Here is an 18,419-nt window from a genome sequence, read left to right on the forward strand (position 1 = left end):
CCCCTGGAGACTCAGGAGCACCACAGCAGCTCCCTCGCAGAAGACTGAGCTCTTTTGTCCTGCAGTCTCCATCTCTGGTTGCCACAGTGATGAAGAAGGCAATGCAAAAGGTATTGAGAGTAGGAGACGGTTGTGTGAAATAACCCATGCTGATAAGAATTCAGAGTACTCGTGCCCAAGTCTTTCTTCCAGTAGAGACTGTTCATTTGTTGTTAAGACCGTAGGTGGCTGTTTTTCCCTCTGGGCACGTGTCAGTAATTTACTCTTACATCTGATATTGATGGAAATTAGTCTCGACCCCCGTATAGTGACTTTCTTTGAATTCTAGAACAGGCGTTCCTGAGGGCAGGTACAAGCTATGGGCTTTACACGGTGTATTTGTTTATTAGGTCTCAGAATCTTATATTTAATAAGTATAGAATAATTCATGCCTCAACTGAATGCACAAACAGAATCAATCTGATTTAGTCGCCTGTGTGATTTCCTATGAGGTTATTTCAAATATACAGTCTGCAAGGTCACATTCCTTTTCAATGTTCTTTAGATTGCATCTTGCTTTATGTTTCACTGTGTAAGGTTCCATTCAACATGTTACTGTATGTCACATGTAAGAGGGCATTCCAGCTTCAGGTATATGTGGATTTACTCCGGAATTAAATAATAAATAAGACTAACATAAAAGCTTTAATTCAATTACAAATTATAATGAATGTACATTTTGACAATACATGTGTAATATATACTGATATGTCTTTAAAAATCCATTACTTTAAACAAATTTTGTATATTTTCAAAAATATACGTCATATATGTCATTATTTTTACAATTAATGCAAATAGCAATAACTGGTATATGTGTTGATATACAGAGAATATATCATTTGATATATTCAATAATGCACTGCTAGTACATTATTAAATATATATTTCAATACGCAGTGTATGAAGATTACACTCGTTTCCCACGTTAGCCTGTGTCAACTCTTTATATTAGTGTAATGTCATTCCAAGGTGAAAATATTGTCATAACTGTTTAATTGACACAAAAAGTAGAAAAAATCTAGAATGTTAAATATATGAATGAAAATATATATATACTGTTGCATAAATTAATTAATTTAGGCTTTTGATTGTTAATAAAAAAGAAAAAATTATTAATCCTACAGTACTAACCAGTATTGTCTCTGCAGCCAAAGTCTGCCATTATCCCTCTGTGCCATAGACGTCCACTGTCATCCAAAAACTATTAAAAACACATAAAGGAGACACACTGATGTGATTCATGACATATTCCATCATTACAATGGACATTGCCAGTTGTTAACTGCCACTGCATTTTCTATCTCTGGAGAGTTACTTCCTGTCTGGGAGACGTTGTGGGGAATGCTTGGGGATGCAGATCCACATTTATGCTCTGAGCAGAATATATTACACTGGCCTCCTTCATTGCATGACTGAATATGTCTTCCAAATGCAACAGGCAGGCAGGTAGAGATAGATTTTTACTGTCACAAAATCTCTCATCGGCTCATAAGAAAACAATCTGTCTTTTCCGTCCACCGGAGCTCCACACACTGTCTGACCTTTGACCTGCACGGTGGTGCTCGTGACATTTGGCGCAGGCTTTTTATGTTGGCAGCTGTTTGATGTTTGCGGTCACTGTTATTCCCCTGTCACCCCCATCCCCCCAGCCTTAAAACTCCCGTATTCCCAGACGCACAAACCCCCTTTCTCTGCTTACTCTGTATACCACTGAGAATATACCACTGGGAAGTACATTTCCCATCTATAGTTCCCAAGAGTCAATATAACCGCAGTATATTTAACACTTCAGCTGTAACAGATTTAACATAAACTGTCAGGCTGTTAGAAGAAGATACTTTTTGTGTTCAAATTTTGTGATAATAAGTCATTTATGGTATTCTTATTTTACGTAAAAAACAAATTACTGAATACATTTTGAATTTATTTACTTCCACTTTTATTTTTAGCTAATGCTAATGATGGTGTTAAAATTACAGTTAATTATCAGTTTAAGCTTCCTCCTTGATAATAACACTGTTTATTAGCCGTCTTTTTTTAAATTACTTTTCATTTTAAACCAGAATCTGTCTTTTCAATTTAGTAGATTTCATATTTAAATTCTGTATTTGATGATTTCTTCACAATAAGAAAGACATTTCATTTTAAAGAGTTGTTTTAAAGGGGCTCTATGTAACAAATTGTAGCAATTTACATGTTTTAATCACTTCTTCATTGGCCATATGTGAGCCGATTGTAACAGGAAAAATTAGTCTCTCTCAGACGCCTGTACAAGCATGTGGATGTTACTTTGTTTAAGTTGTTTAATGCTGCAAGACTGTGGATTTCTTTGTGAAGGACTGGGGTCAGATTTTCAAAGACAGTCTTGAGTGAGTTAGAAATGGAGTCCGCTAACATAAACTAATGATCAGCTTACAGAAGAACTCCCACAAAGCCCCTTTAACGTAGAGTTTGTAACTACCACTGTAATAACAACCAGGTCAGCTCAGTCTTTATAGCACAGTTAGAGCCATCCGTCTGACTTGAACTGAAGAAATCATGTGTTATTTTTGAATTCACTGTGGAAATATTAAGCTTAAGCAAACTCCCACCAGAGAAAGGTTGCTGCAGAGAAATGTTACTGACATTAAAGTTTCACGAGGTTAAAAGCCAGACGGAGAGAAGTACTTTTAGTTGCCCAGCAACTTGTATCTGAGAAGGGAGGGATATGATTAAAACAATTTATAACTATCATATTATCTTATTATTTAGTATCTCTGGTGAAAATCAGGGAATTATTGAATGCCATGTCTGAAGCTTCAATGGTTTGGTAAGTTAACTGCTTCAGACTGTCTTTTTATTCCTGAATCTACTGTTTCAAAGCTTATTATCAGCTATATGAATTGAAGAAAAGCAGTAAAAAATATATATCAGACCTCTAACCTGGCCTGTTTCTCTGCTCACAGTGCTGTCAGCAGACTGCAGCGGGGGCAGTGACCTGACCATGTCTCCAGAGGAGAGGGTCCCCATGCGAAGGTCCAGCACCCGGGAACAGGACCGCCGGAGCGGGGGGACGTGCTTCCTGCTCGCTGCTAGTGACTACAGCTGCCCTACAGATGGTGGGCTGAGAAAAACAGGTAACTGCATGTGGAAATTAATTTGCTTTTCTATATGATTTAATTGAACTTTACATAACTATTTTAAAGTATAGGTGAATTCATTATGTTAGAGTCTCTTAAAAACTATACAGTATTTTCTTATCTGAGAGAGTCATCCTGAGATCCATGCTTGCTATTGTGCATCAGTACTGATTCATTAGTCATCACCTATAAGTCTGGGTTGGGTTTCATCTCAGAGGGATCTCCTGTGACCACTAGTTATATTTTTCAAAATGTGTAAGATATAGCAGTAACATACATAGCAGTTCATATCTCAGATATATTATACCATAAAAACAGAGATGTCATAGCACGACATGTCATAAAAAAAGGTCTTAAAAACACAGACATCAGCCAAAATCCTCATCAGCTGATCCGTATCCCTAGTTACTGGGACACCAACATCCCTGGAGGGGGGAAGGCTGTTTGTTCAGCCCTAGTCAGCTCAGGTAACGTAAACCTGTGGATCTGCTGTTGTGGCTCTCAGCAGTGACACGCAGCACTACTTTTTTGGCAATTCTGAGGATCGACAGTGTCCATGCAGCTGACTCAGAACTGTTGCTTCTTCACAATTTATTCATGTTTTCTTGTTGCCTGGAAACACTTGAATAAATTTCTGACCCCGTGTCTCACTTTTTTGGCTGTTGACAGGTTCATTGCCCATCTACAGCTCCCAAATAAATTGCCCAGTGTATCTTCTGCCCCTAAGGTCACGATACACCAGCAAATATTTAAAATATGTTCCAAATAGAGGGATTGAAGTGGTTCAAGTAATAGATATGAATCCCATCCACTCATAATATTTTGACTTCTTCATTTGTAAAATTGCAACTGGATACTTGGAATAAAAACTAGCTGAGCAAATCACCAGCTAATATGCATTACATTCAAATGAAAATAATTATAACACACTGACCATTATGTCTATTCTATCTTTTACAATATTTAACTCTAGTAGTTTCATAACAACACAAAACACGCAAAATCATGCGTAAGTGGAAACATTAGGTCTTCCTCAGAACAAAATTCAAAGCCTTAACTGACCCTTTGCTGAGCCCCACTGTTGCTACACCTGTCAGTCTTTCCAGTCTCGTATGGCACATACTTTATAATGATAATGATGGCAAATTTTCCACTAAAAAAATTTCAAACAGTGTCTTATTCCACACAAAAGCGAGAAAATTAATATAATTTGTTGACTGAAGAGATCAATATAACTGGCAGAGTTTCTTACCTGTAGTTAGCTAACTCACATTAAATCGTGAATTGATTGAAAACTCCTTTTCTGGTTAACTTTTTAATGTTCCCAGTTGACTCGCATATAAGCTAGAGACAAAAGGCTTTTAAATATGATGATGATATGATGCTAGCCTTAAAATATGTAAAGCAAATGGAAATCAAAGAGTAGCATTGTCCGCTTGCCCTATAGAGTGCTGCAGGGATGACCTATTTATGTAGGCTAACCTGGAAGTTAGCATCACCCTGGTTCCCTTGACAAAAAGCCAATGGGATTTTGGATTATTGCAGAAAATCAGCTCTGTGATGAACATAAATTTGTGATACTTAACATATTTTGTTCAGCAAGCTAATCTTCACAGATGAACACCACATTTATGGTTTTTCAAGCACAGATAAAAAAGCGAGAAGTAAAAAGGTAACGTTAGCGTAGAAACGAACTACATCACGGTCAGATGACTTCAGCATCACTAACACTAAGCGTCTTCCTACACTGTACTATACATGCTTTACTACAAACCAATTAATCTACAAGTTGTAAAGTTAGAGTAAGATAAGTTTGCAACTAAAGTCGGCCTGTAAAGACGGACTAGTCTCCGTGTTCGGTGTGATGAGTTTAATGTCCCGGGCAACCTCTTTAGTCTCATTTAGACACTTGTTAGCAACCACGTTTTTCTAGACATAAATTCTTTATAATTCACATGTGGGGCATTTACTGACCTATTTTAGGTAGTAAAACAAAAAGTGTACCACAGACCCTGTTACAGGTATTTTACCAAAAACCCAATCAAAAAACCCATTGACTTCAGGACGAGTGAATCTGAAGTGCAAAAATTATTTACAGGTTGTAGGACTCTGCGGCTCTTTGTTGCAAGATAGAATTTAACCTTGGTAGTGCAGTTTTCAGATGCCTACTAAAGAAATACACAATAAGTTAGGTAAGATATGTTTCACTTTTACATAAAGAAAGGTTTTGAAGACTTACAGCTAAATTTGGCCAAATCATCTCAGGTAAACGTCTCCATATCTTTGTTACACCAGCTCCCAAGCAGTGAGTTTTTCTAACATTGTACATTTGTTGGCTAGTAAAAAAGTCCTGGCCTTGGAAGTAACCCTCTGTTGACTTCTGTAGGTAACTAGTTAGCCAGGCATGCTTACTTTAGCAGATTACATTAGAGCAGACAAATGTAGGTTAATTCATTGCTTACACTTCCCTACACTAACCGCTTTAGATACTGCTACTTAGATACTGAGTATCACTATCACTGGGGCGCCATGCACACCACTTCAGCAGGCAGAGAAATGCAAAGCTTGACGGGTCAGCCATGGCTACAGTTGCTAAACTATAATTTACCAATTGCAGTCAATTCTAGGCCCTTTATATTGTTACTGTGAAGCTAAATCATGAATGAAGAAGTCAATTTTCCCGAGTCGAACATTATGATTTGACTATGGCTCTGGTAGCGCTACCAGAATGGCCTGAGTCTTGTTTCTAATTGGACTTTGTCAGCAAAGTTTACTGACCATAAACCTTGACTAGATATTGAAACAGTATACATTGTTTTCCAATGAGAAACATCATCATGCTGTCAGATTTTCCAGATAATTCATCAGTCATCACCCTCAGTCTTGTAGCGGTGCATCGTCGGAAAGGTCAGACTCACATAGGGCTTAACCTTCCAAACACTTTGACCCAAGCTAAAGGTTATCATGAAGTTCACATCTGCTGAATTCCAGAGAGCCTTGTTGCTGTTTCGTGAGATTTCAAAGGCAGAAAAGGTCATGAACCAAAATGTATAAAGTGAGCAGTTCACACAGTGGAAATGAGGTTACAGTGTAGCTGATTTCATAGGTGTTCCCTGCAGCAAAATCCTAAAAGACAACATTTCTGTAAATTACTTTCTGTTACAGCCCCTTTCTGTCCACGCTAAAATAATATTCCTCCAAGTGAGGCCTAAAGCATGTTTGTTAGATTAATTCCTCCATTTTATCTCAAGCATCTGGAGGCATTAACGTTGTGCTAATCTGCACTGTAATGTGGAAGCGTTAAGCCTTGGCTAATTGCCTTCTATCCGAAGTTAACTGCCTCCCGAGGAGGCTATCCAAATGTCCTGCTCTCAGTGTTATTGCTCTATAGCCTCATAGCTCTACTGTACTCACTCCATAGCAGGCAAATCAATGCTATCATACCATTACAGTGCTACTCTGTAAACTCAAGATTTTGTCCAATTGAATTTTAGCTCCTATTTCGTAAGAATTCTAATGAGATAAAACATCATTCAGGTTTATTTGTTATTCACAAATAGCCCATTTGTTGATGGGTAATGAGATAGACTAGCAGGTTCAACCACTGTTCATGTGGTCCAGATCCTCGAGGGAGCCCATCACTGTGGTCTCTCTCACAGCAGGGCACCTCGCCAGTCATGTTTTTTCGACGTAGGCGGCCGGCCAGCTGTGCCTTCGTCTCTGCTGCCTCGGCGGTTGCATTTGCCGCCACGCTGGCGCCAATGCATAAAACATCGAGTCCTTTCTAGTCCCTTCTACCTGTTGGCGTAGACCCAGGCTGCCCTTTGTTCTGCTGGTTCTGAAACAGCCCTGGTTTAATTTACACCCTTCTCCTCAGTGAAACAAACAGGGCTGTATGCAGTATGGTAATGAGGCCACGTTTCCATTAGCTGCTCTTCATCAGTGTTTACGCCAGCTGATTGGCATGCTCCATTGATGATCCGGCTGCTTCGGCTTGCTTGTTTTTTTTGCGTCAGTTGACAGAACGCAAATTTGCCAGCGTGCATCACATGCTGCATTTTTACAAGTTTGAGCTGTTGTGAAGTGTGAATCCGTCCAAATATTAAAAGTATTAATAATCAGGGTCTTTTTAATCATCCTCATCATCATCAGTATGTGTATAAGGCAACAACTTGGATTTATGCACACTTAAACACTGGGATGTATAACACAATGTACATGTTGGTAGGCTTACTGTTATGCATATATATATTTGAAATTTGTGCCACAATGTGAATAACTAGTTTATACAAGTATTCCTCAATTTATTACCATTCATTAGATATTAGTAAGACTCTATATAAAGTCTCTAAACTCTTCTTTGTGAGAGAAAATACTAATGATGATGGCATGAGATGAATGGCTGCAAATGTATGATTCTATTTTTCAACCATACTACTTTAAGAATAACAATATCTCTCATTTAACTCAGGCAGACTGGAATTTTAAACAAACAGGCATTTCTCAAAGGCGGAGGAGGGTAAAGTAATCTGATGGGTTGTGTGAATGGGTGGAGCCAAAGAACCATTTTCTGCAAAATGGCGACTTGAAACAGTAGAATTGATCAAAAAACAGTAAATGGATTGATTTCATTATTTCCTTCACTCATAACCATTCATTGTCCTAACATTAGCATGTTGGTTAACTGGCTTACCGAGATAGCTTTAGGCTACCGTAGCTTTCTTGAAGTCTAGCTTTGGAAATATAATATATTGTGGCCAATATCAAATCGTTATTGCAAGATCGAGTCGAGTCAGAAGAACGTACATGTCAGCCTCCTAGTTTAGATTCCAAGTCACTTAATGAAAAGAGCTGTAGACCTAATCACTGGGATGTCTTGCTAACCACAAGAACAGTCTCTTCCAGGTTGACAATTGGCAGTTGATTTGCATTGTGGAATTATGTATTGGCAAACTATAAAATAAACAATAAAATCAGCTAAAAGAAGCTAATGTGTTTGTTTGTGTCTGGTTATTCTAAATGAGCCATAGGCCTATGTAACACAGCAAGAATAGCTAGTTAGCTTAAGTCCCCCATTTCTGCTGTTACTAGCAGTGGAGCTATCTTTGAATTACATAAGCTCTCAAAATGGAATAACATTTTTTAATGAAAGTTTTTCTTTCCTAGTCTGCCACATAGCATGCAAAGAGCATAACGCCAGTAGCCACTCGTTCTGATGTTAAAATAACATTGGGAAATGTTAGCCTACTACCCATACGATAGCAACAGGTTAAGTTAGGTTAGGTACTTTATCCTCCCCGTAGGAAAACTCTTAAGGTGCGTTAGTGAGCACATTATTTGTTAATGGGTGAAGCCAGATAAAAGTTATTGGTAATTACCTCCTTTTTTATTAACTGAATTAGAATTGATATTGGATTTGACGTTTTTGCTGAATGATGTGTGAGTCATATCTTGACTCACACTTACAACTAGGAGGCTGATTCAGAGCATTTTTTCCGACACGGCTGCTCATAAACACAGTCTGACTGATGTGATGTGAATGTCTTGTTTGCAGATTAAAAAGAGGACTTTGAGAACAAAGAATAAAACAGATACCTTTTTTGCTATTTTAAACAAGTTGTGTCTTGTAACATAAATACTTAAATATAAGTATTAATGGGATGGTGCATCTTTTCTGGTCAGATAGGGTTTCCAATGTAGATGGAAAGCTTCTTACACCAGAAAAAATGTGGATCTTTGGCTCTACCCACTGAGGATTAACTCAGCCAATGAGGTTATTTCTCCTTCTGGAGAGGCTCATTACGTTTGCCTATAAAAACTCCGGTCTGCCTTACTGTCATTGTCAGGAAATGTGCTGTGCATGCACTCACCATACAGTATGCTACTGTTGCTCTGTCTCACTCCTGTCTCCTGTCTTGTCTCGGTTCACTCGGCTGGCTCGGACTCGGATCGTTGCCTGCCTGCCTGCCTGCCTGCCTGCCTGTGTGTGTTCATGTCCTGTTCCTGCACAACCACAACCACCACCACCTCCACCACCACCTCTCTGTCGCCCCCTCATCTGAAGGCTATGAGAAATCCCGGAGCTTAAACAACATAGCGGGCTTGGCTGGTAATGCCCTGAGGTTGTCTCCTGTGACCTCGCCCTACGGATCGCCCTGCCCGCTGCGGCGCTCTCGCTCCCCTATCCCCTCCATCCTGTGAGACGTCCAGCCCCCGGGCCACTTTTGGCCCAAACCAACCCACATCCTACCCCCCCAAACAAACCACCTCCCTTTGGTATTATATCTGAACTTTGTTCTAGATATTGTGACTAGTGGATAAGTACTTAACTTTGTAGCTAAGACTAATGTTAGTGGCTTGGGCAACCTAAGCAACTCCTCACTTCCCCCTTTTCCTTGAAGGTACATGTGCTTAGCTTACATCCTTAAGTAACATGTCAGTTCTCCTGTGTCACTTTCCTTCAGTTGGATATTGTCATTCTTTGAGACTTGCAATAAAAGAACTCTTGACCAATGGCTTCAGAAGTAGCAGCCATAACATTTAATAAAGGACAAATAATTAATCAGGGATATTAGATGTTGCTATATTTAGATACCTTAAAAAAAAGACGTGCTTCCAACAAAAAAAGAAAAAAAAGAAAGAGAGATGTCACTTCATTTTAACCTCATACGACTGTGACTTTGTCTTTGTTTTGCTACTTTATTTTTGGGATGGAGATGGAAGGGATGGGCGTCGGGACGGAGGATCTGTCTTTCAGGACTGTTTTTTTTTTTTTTTCCGACTCACACAAGCACACACGTACAGTCAGTCACTCTTCACCTGCTGCTGGGCCTGCTCATTTTCTTGCATGGATCATCTTGTAACCATCGTCTGCAAGCAATGTGGAGAGGGGAGAAGGGACAGTGAGGAGAACTTGAGGAAATATATATAGAGATATATGCATATATATCTAGATATATTTGTGAAAGAGTTTTTTATTTTATTTTATGTTATTATGTTGGGGTTTAGGGGGCTACACTCGACATGTATTGTGTCTCATTTTGCCATTGGCTTCACCAACAATCCACCTATAGGAGACTCGAAACACAGAATGCCATCTGGGTGTTCATTTCTCTCTGCATGTATGCTGCTATTTCCGGTTAACTTTCTCCCCCACTTCCTTTATGTTTTTTCTTCCTTTGATGGAGTGCCACCAAAGTGCTGTTGTGTCTCTGGTTGTTTACTCACAGATAACTGCAAAGAGGTTGTCTTTACTGGTTTCACACAAGCAGAGAGCAGTGTTCTATCTTAAAGGCTTGAGGGGAAAAGCACCGCCATGGCGGAAAAGGTAACCTTCTGAGGACACGTTGCAGTGCATAACCCTCTCACCTTTTGGTCATGAATGTATTCATCGTGTGTGTGTACTCAAACGGGGGTTATCCAATAATCCTAAGAAGAGATACCTGCTGAGACAAGCGCAGACAAGCATGCACTCTTGATGGCACCATTAAAGACGCTGCTTGTAGCATTTTAATCAGTGGGTAATTACCACGTTAATGCTGAGACTTAAGTATAATTAATGTAAGCAAATGACACTGTCTGTATTTTGCATCATGTGCCACCAGGTTTGGTTTGAAATTTGCATGATTCACACCCCAAGAACAGATCTGTTTGTTTGTTTGCAACTGATACATAACTGTCTCCACTTCTGCTCTGCTTAACTGCACAGTTCACACTTGATATGAGCCACCACCAAGGGCTACTAACTGCTCCCAAATCCCCAAACCAGACAGACTAACCTGAATCCCCTTAGAACAGTTCTCATATCAAGTCTCATATTAAAGGTGCAATAAGTAAGAATGTTAAATTTAAAATAAACTTAAATGATCCACAGAATGTGGAAATTACAATTTTGAGTTAATGACATACTATGTATTGTGTGCCAGAGATCTACTGAAGTTAGCATGCTAACCAGCTAGCTCCAGTCCATGTCAATCCAAAGCTCCTTTGCTAATGATGTAATGACAACACTCCCCTGGTGCCCTGAGCTCCCAGTCTGGAGCACTAGCTGCATGGCTAACCGAGCTAACTAGCTAAGAGCAGCTACAGTTAGCAGCAGTTAGTGGTTACTCTAGTGATATGCCGTCACGAGTGAATCGTATTCTTACATATTGCACCTTTAAACGGAACAAGTCGTTTCTTTGTCATTTATTCATTCCCTTTTTTTATGACAGACATAACTTGCCTCCGTGCACCAACAGGTGTGGGACAGCAGACATTACCATGCAGCGATGTACCTCACCCAGTATGTCTATACCAGTAGCAGATGGTTGCTTAGCAACTGGCTCGCAGCTAGATGCATCTTGCACATAGCTCTGCAAAAAGTCAAACAATTAAAAAGAAGAGCTCTTGCAAACATTTCTCTTTGTCTGTGCACCAAATTATTGAATCACCCCCCACTTAAAGCACTGCAATATACAGTAGAGCTTTCTTTCTGAATTCTGGATATATGCTGAAAGAGCACCATAGATTTGTACTATGTTGTCATTTTCTGTGCATATACTGAAAATAGCCAGTCTGTGCTCGGCAAGTTCTTCTGAAATGATGCTCAACTGAGACAGATTATGCATTTCTGATATTTAGAGATGTGTTTATATTTTATTTAGACAAGTCATTTCCTATTTGAATGACGGTGGGATAAGTCATCAGTATGAGGACCTATTGCAGTGGGAGGACCCCATTTGGAGCCATAAGGCCACTCCTGCAGGACAATATGGACGAGGAGGCACGCAAAAACCATTGACTGTCAGCCGGCCAGCCTGTGGCTCAGTGAGCAGTACAGGAACTCAACGATCAAAAGGAAATCCTTGGAGGACTTTGATAAGCATTTATCTTTCCCTGATTTCTCTTTTTGTTTTGGAACTGTGGAGAAAAAAAAAAAAAAGGAGAGCAGAGAAAACTGGACACGTCCGTAAAAGAGACTATCTTGTATAGATATTGCTCCTGTAAATAAAACAACACAGCACATCTGGGCCAAGCGGCTCCGTCCACACATCTGTCTTTTGATGGCGAGTCAGGTAACACGGTGGTTGGTCGCTAAGTTGTGCCGTGACACTCAACATCAATCACTTTTCTTGCTGTGGTATCCCTCCTCGCAATAAGTGTATTAAGATGTATCAGTTGAGGCACTTTGTGTTCTAAAAATGGAGTGTATTCCTATATGAAATTCTACATACAGTATAAGCAGTATACAGTATAGAGAGACAAACGTGCTAAGTTGAATAAATGTGACATTATGGTCATCTCTGCTTTTGTTTCCCTTGGTAATTTTCAGTAGGTTAATTGCTCTGCTGTGTGTGTGTGTGCGTGTGTGTGTGTGTGTGTGTGTGTGTGTATCTTAAAACTCCAGGGTAAGATGTGCAGTTTGAAAGGCCCGGTCAGCGGATACCAATGAGTGGACTTGATGCTGTCACTCTTCCAGTTAGTTTTAGCACAAACATGAAGGAGACAGAGCTCCCCCCGTGATGCAGCCGCCGTTGTAGAAGTCCCCCGCCCGCCGCACATTGTAACATGCAACTACCCTGCATCAGTGCTGCAGATGTGTGTCTCTTCACAAACCAAAATTATTCTTACCACACTAATCCTCATAACTACTGGTGGCTAAAAAGAAGAAAAAAAAAAACTGCATAACTTGATTCTTCCAAACTTTTCCCCTTGTGGGGGGTGGAGCAAAAGTGTAGCAGAAGTTTACCAAGTTATAAAGCGGGACTTCTAGAATGGCTACGTCTGCACAGTAGCAACCCCATGTACCCAAACAATCAGATCGGATTTGCAATAAGCACCCGAAAACAAAAAGCGCCGATCCACACTGTGATTTCAGCAGCCCGTTAAAACAAGACAAGGAAAAGAGATGTAAAAATGCAGCTCTTAAAAGCTGTTAGTAAGGACTGGCAGGTGGCACAACGTCTGTGACATGTTGGTTGCGACCTGCACAGTCGTTGGCTAGCTGTCAAGTGTCACCCTGTACCCACAATCCTCCTCGTGTAGTACACACGCTGCTTTACTCTTTGAATTGACAAAGGGGTACCGTTCTTTGTGTATTTTTAGGATGACGTTGTGACTTGAAAAAAAAAAAAAAAGGTGTTTATTTTTTTGAATCCAGAACATGTATTTTTGTGTCTTACTGTTGAGTACATTGCTCTTTACCTGTAAAAGTCATGGTAGTCTGATGCTGTGCTTCTCCATCGTTGTCCTCAAACTGTCAGGCTTTTGATCCGAAGTTCATGTTTTGTATGTTTTACTGTGAGGAAAAATTCTAGTTTGAAGTCTGTATTTGTGGAGCCTTTTGTTGGCATTCTAAAGTGCATGCTGAAAAAAAAAAACCCCATTATGTCAAATTGTAAAAAAAAAAAAAAAAAAGAAGAAGAAGAAGATGAAGAAGATGACATACTGTATATCACGTTCAAAACAATGTGTATAGAGTAAAGGTAAATGCTATGTGAGAGATTCACATAAACTATTTATCTTTTAACTGATGGTTTCTTTTCTTTGCTTCGTCTGATCTCTTTTCTTCCTGACAGTGATGTGAGGTTTCCTGAAAAACACTCGATGACTCACAGACAAGATACGGGTTCGTCTTCAAAGTGATCATTTATTCCAACAGATCTAACTGTCGTTCACTGATGAGCTATTTGCACTTCTGTTTTACAAAATACAAATACCAGGCCGTAGTAAATCATGCCCAGCTTCACGGAAAATATCTTCACACAAGGCTCACTTACTTAACTCCACCTCAGTCTCACAGTGGACGGAATATGATATTATTATGTGACTGAAGTTCAACCACCCAATGACCACTGACCAAACTCCATTTGCTGATGAGGGCCAGGAGATGTGGTCTACTATTACAGAGTGAACTGTCACACATAACCTCTAGTCTCACTTCATAGGTTAAAGGACAAGTTCACCGAAAAAGGAAAATTCAGTTGTTATCTACTCACCCCTATGCCGTTGGAAAGTCGGATTAAGTTTTGTAGTCAACAAAACATTTCTGGAGCTTCACAGCAAAACAGCGTTGCAGCATTGAAGTAGATGGGGACTTGTTTTGAAACGTGAAAATATATGTGTGTATGAAATAGCTCTCTACAGCTTGTCTGGTGTAATCCAAGACTCCTGAAGCCCTGAGATCCCAGAAACATTTGAAGAGATGTTAGGTACACCCCCGACTCACGGTCTACATCAGACGGGTGTGCGCTAACACTTAAAGAAGCTTAAAGAAGGTTGTAAATAACTTATTTTCAAATCAATTAGGATCGTTGGGCTTTCAGATACTTGGTTTAGACTTTGATGAGCTGCAAGGGGCCGTTTTATTTTTTATTTTTCAGTTGCAGTTTTTTCAGTTCCTTACTTTTTAAAACAAGTACTTCAGTTGTTTAAGATAATACCACAAGCCTCTTTTGCTGTGAAGCTCCAGAAATATATAGTGGACTATGAAACTTCACCTGACTTTTCATTGGCATGAGGGTGAGTAGATAATGACTGAATTTTGATGACACAAAATCAAACAACCAAAGTGACATAATTGACTGAACGACACTTAATGACAGCAGGACACTAATAAAGACTTCTTCATGGTCATGACATGCGTCATGTCAGTGGTGTTGTACACCCCTTCAAATAAAATGTACCCATTTCTTATTGGAAACTGAATTATCACATATGGGGAAACAAATATTATGCTAGCAATTAATAGAAATCAGTCCGGTCTAGTTGGGCACAGCTGCTATTTTCCCTGGAACTAGTTATGTTATGTTTGTTATGTTGTCTTCCAAATGAAACCAAAAGGCCTGAAAGCAGAGAAATTGTATATTTGGTTGATTCATCATTATCCGGGCAAAATTTGGATTAGTCACCTTCCTGTAATGAGACATGAGCAGGTCTGTGGGGCGTCTTTGTTCAATCCTGCAGCTCCCCACCAGCCTCCTGCAGGATTTCTGACCATTACCTGCTCCTCTTCTGATTCTCATCACTCTCTGTGTTCTTTTGAAAATCATGCCTGCTCATCCAGCAGAGGAAACAAGACACATGGAGCCATTATTGTTTTTTTATTATTATAATTTATTTAGAGAAAGTGCAAATTCCAGTACTGGATGTGTTATACAGTCGTGGTTGGTGTTGTAACCCGTAGCATACTAACCAGATGCTGCAACATCAGGCCTCAGACCATCAGAGATTGTCTCATTGTTTATAGATCAGGATGAGAAATTCAGGTGTTAAAATGTATATATCCAAGTATAAGACCATACACATAGTATGTGACCTCTGCTATGACTAACACCAGAATGTCATTCAGTAAAATGTTCATCACCTCAGTCTCAGGACTTTATCGTTTCCTTCGATAACACAGGTGTGCTTTAACCTGAGCGTCATGCCTGGTGCAGCTGTAGATGTCATTTCCCAGAGAGAGTAAAAGGCAAACAAAGCAGCCGGTGCCTAAAAACAGAAGATTTGTCTGGCGGCCGGTGTTGATTTCTCCCACCGGCTCAGGCTGAGATAATGGAGAGCCGGCGCCATCCTCTCCCACTTCCTGTGTACCCTGTTCATTCTTCAACTCACGTCCAGCAATCAGCACCACTCGGCGCACTGTATCTCTGACACATCCCAACTATCTTTACTCCCGTCGCCATGGAAACAGCCACAGACGTGCCAAAGAGATGTAAACAGCCAGAGCTGGGAGTGTGTTTTTCAGGACAGGACCCCCCACCCACCCTCCCACCCCTCCTCTCTCTTTCTTCCTCTCCTCCACCCACCAAACCTTCCACCTCCCTGCTTGGGGAGGGGGCGGGTAATACAGTACCAGCTGCTGAAGATCCAAAATACCAAATTCGTGATATGAATATTGCATCAGAGGCTGTTTGAAACTTCTTACTCCTTGCAACACATATTTCACCAAGATAACAGGTGTGGGTATAAAGTAGCTCCAATATTTTTATGTTTTAATTCATTTAATTTTTTTATTTGTATCGGTGCTTTTAAAAGAAAGACAGCTTTATCCACATATTGTAGATTCACTGCTGTGTAGTAAAATCTGCTCTCCCCAATTTCAAGAATATCAGGTGCATCAAAGAACACAGTGATGGCTGAGTCTGCTATTCAGGTTGATGGTCGAGAAAAAACTCATGAGGTCATTGAAATGATTAAGTTTCATCCTAGAAGCAAGAAAGTGCCCAGTGATTTGCTGTGAAAAGTTCAGGAGGTCACCAGTGTTTTTTATGTGTCCGTCCACTGTAGTGGAGACCATGCATCACAGTAACAAAAGTGATTCAGAAATAACTGTTTAATCCTTTTATTCTCAGAAAAACGATATTTTTCAACCAAATAAGAGATGTTTGGAATACTTTTAGAGCGATTTTAACAACATTTTTCTCATACATCTTTTTTCTGTGACTGAAAATACATCTGTTCACTCCATCTGTACACTGCTGTTTCATAAAACTATACATATCAATCAATAAATTGATCGATATAATAGTTTTTAAATATATTTTTGATAAACAACACACACATTTCAAAATAAACAAACTCTAAATATGCAGAATATACCCTCTGGTGCATAACATCCACTGGAGTGGACAGATGTAGTTTCAGTCACAGAAAAAAAAATGTACTAAAAAATGTTCAGAATCAACAAACACCTCATTAGTTAGCTGTTGTGGCTGCATAAATACGAATGGCCAATGACTGTTATAGAGAGCTGAAGTCCTGCCCCCTATTTTACATAATACATGTTACAAATATGTAACATGTATTATGTAAAATATGTAACTACAACTTTCTAGGCTTGAAAAAATTAACTTTTGAATTGACCAACATCATGTGTGTGATTTATAGCACAACTCATACAGGATAAAAATGTATTTGTCGCTCCACAGTGACTTCTGTCCAATTTCTTTCTGAAATACAGTCGCATGAGGTCCACCGGAAGGGGCGTAACTTTGGCTCTCTGTAGTCAGACCAAATTAAATGGCCACATCATCCGACAACCTGGTATCCGGCCAAACTGTGTAACAGACCTGCGGGTCTACAGTGTCACTGTCATGCTTGGTCTCACCTTCCAGTGAAAGCAATATGGCCTAATTCCGTGTTCAAGTTAGCAATAACAAACATGTAATGTTCGTTACTCTGTCAAATTAAAGGCACCAACACTGACATAGACTTTCTGGCTCTCTTTACTATGTTGCTCCTTGGCTCTCCTCACTATCACTCCCTGCTGGTACTGCACTTTCATACATGTGTACTTTTTTTATAGCTTTACAAAATACCAGTGCTACCAAAAACATAAATACTCCAAAAAATCCATGGCACTGAACATTTTACAAAAAAAATTATAGCGATTATATTATGAGACACTATAATGTGACAATGTTAAAGAAAGTGAAAGAAAATTCCTGAAAAATGTTAATGGGGTCTATTCTGGGCCAAGACCCATCCTTTAACCAAGTTCCGTGGAAATCCGTTAAGCAGTTTTTGTGTAATCCTGCCTACAAACCAACACACAGACAACAGAAAACATAACCTCCTTGGTGGAGGTGATAATCTATACTTGCACAGTGATGCCCCCTCTAGATGTTTTGATAAAATCACACCTGACACTGATGATAACCAGCCTTTGTATATTTTTACACACTGTATAAGTGTAAGCAAGATGCTGAGCTATGAAGCTGTCATACTGCGGTGTGGCATTTAAATCCTGATAAGTGCCATGTAATGAGACTGGCGTCGTTGACGAGGGCAGAGTGAGTCAGGCGCTAGAGTGGGGGCTCCGTTTACAGGCTTTGTTCCAGGTGCGCACTCATAAAGCCACGAGAACGCTCTAAATTACTCACACGCTGACATGGAGCCCCTTATTGACAACCACAAGGGCAGCTTGTAGTAGCGTGTGCTAAGTGCTAGGACACACAAGGGGGTGTAAATACAAGCATCACCTCCGGGAGACAACAAAAACACCATCATTAAAAAACAAAACAGCAGATATGAGACGAGGATTGTTCTGTGAAGACACTCCAACTGCAGCAGGAAGTGAGTCCACACATCGGCTGCACAGGAAACTGGCCCTTCAGCCATCCTGTCCACCACTTCACTACTGTAAGTATGTGGGATACTGATGTGTACTCCTCCATAGTTTTGAGTTTTCAGTCTTTTTTTAGCTGCAGGAAGAGGGATGGAGGCAGGCACTGCTATGCAAATGTTCTCTTCAACTACATTTAAGATGTTTCATAA

General features: G+C 39.9%; 1 protein-coding gene across 6 annotated transcripts in view; it reads left to right on the forward strand.

Moving 5' to 3' along the window:
• The window catches only part of kcnc2 (potassium voltage-gated channel, Shaw-related subfamily, member 2), a 95,923-nt gene extending 82,252 nt beyond the window's left edge, over window positions 1-13,671 (forward strand). The window contains exons 3-5 of one of the 6 annotated variants that reach the window (XR_014621597.1): window positions 2,988-3,158; window positions 3,567-5,262; window positions 5,295-5,897. Coding sequence is in view for 5 of the 6 variants with exons in the window: in XM_084346513.1 (XP_084202639.1) it covers window positions 2,988-3,158; window positions 9,226-9,362 (308 nt within the window). In the remaining variant the exon portion in view is untranslated. Of the gene's footprint in view, window positions 1-2,987; window positions 3,159-3,566; window positions 5,898-9,225 lie in introns of those variants that run through there. The other 5 variants (XM_084346514.1, XM_084346515.1, XM_084346513.1 and 2 more) reach the window with 5 other exon arrangements.
• Window positions 13,672-18,419: the final 4,748 nt, after the last annotated feature.

The sequence above is a fragment of the Pagrus pagrus genome (assembly GCF_965226575.1).
Source record: "Pagrus pagrus genome assembly, chromosome: 23".
Lineage (NCBI taxonomy): Eukaryota > Metazoa > Chordata > Actinopteri > Spariformes > Sparidae > Pagrus > Pagrus pagrus.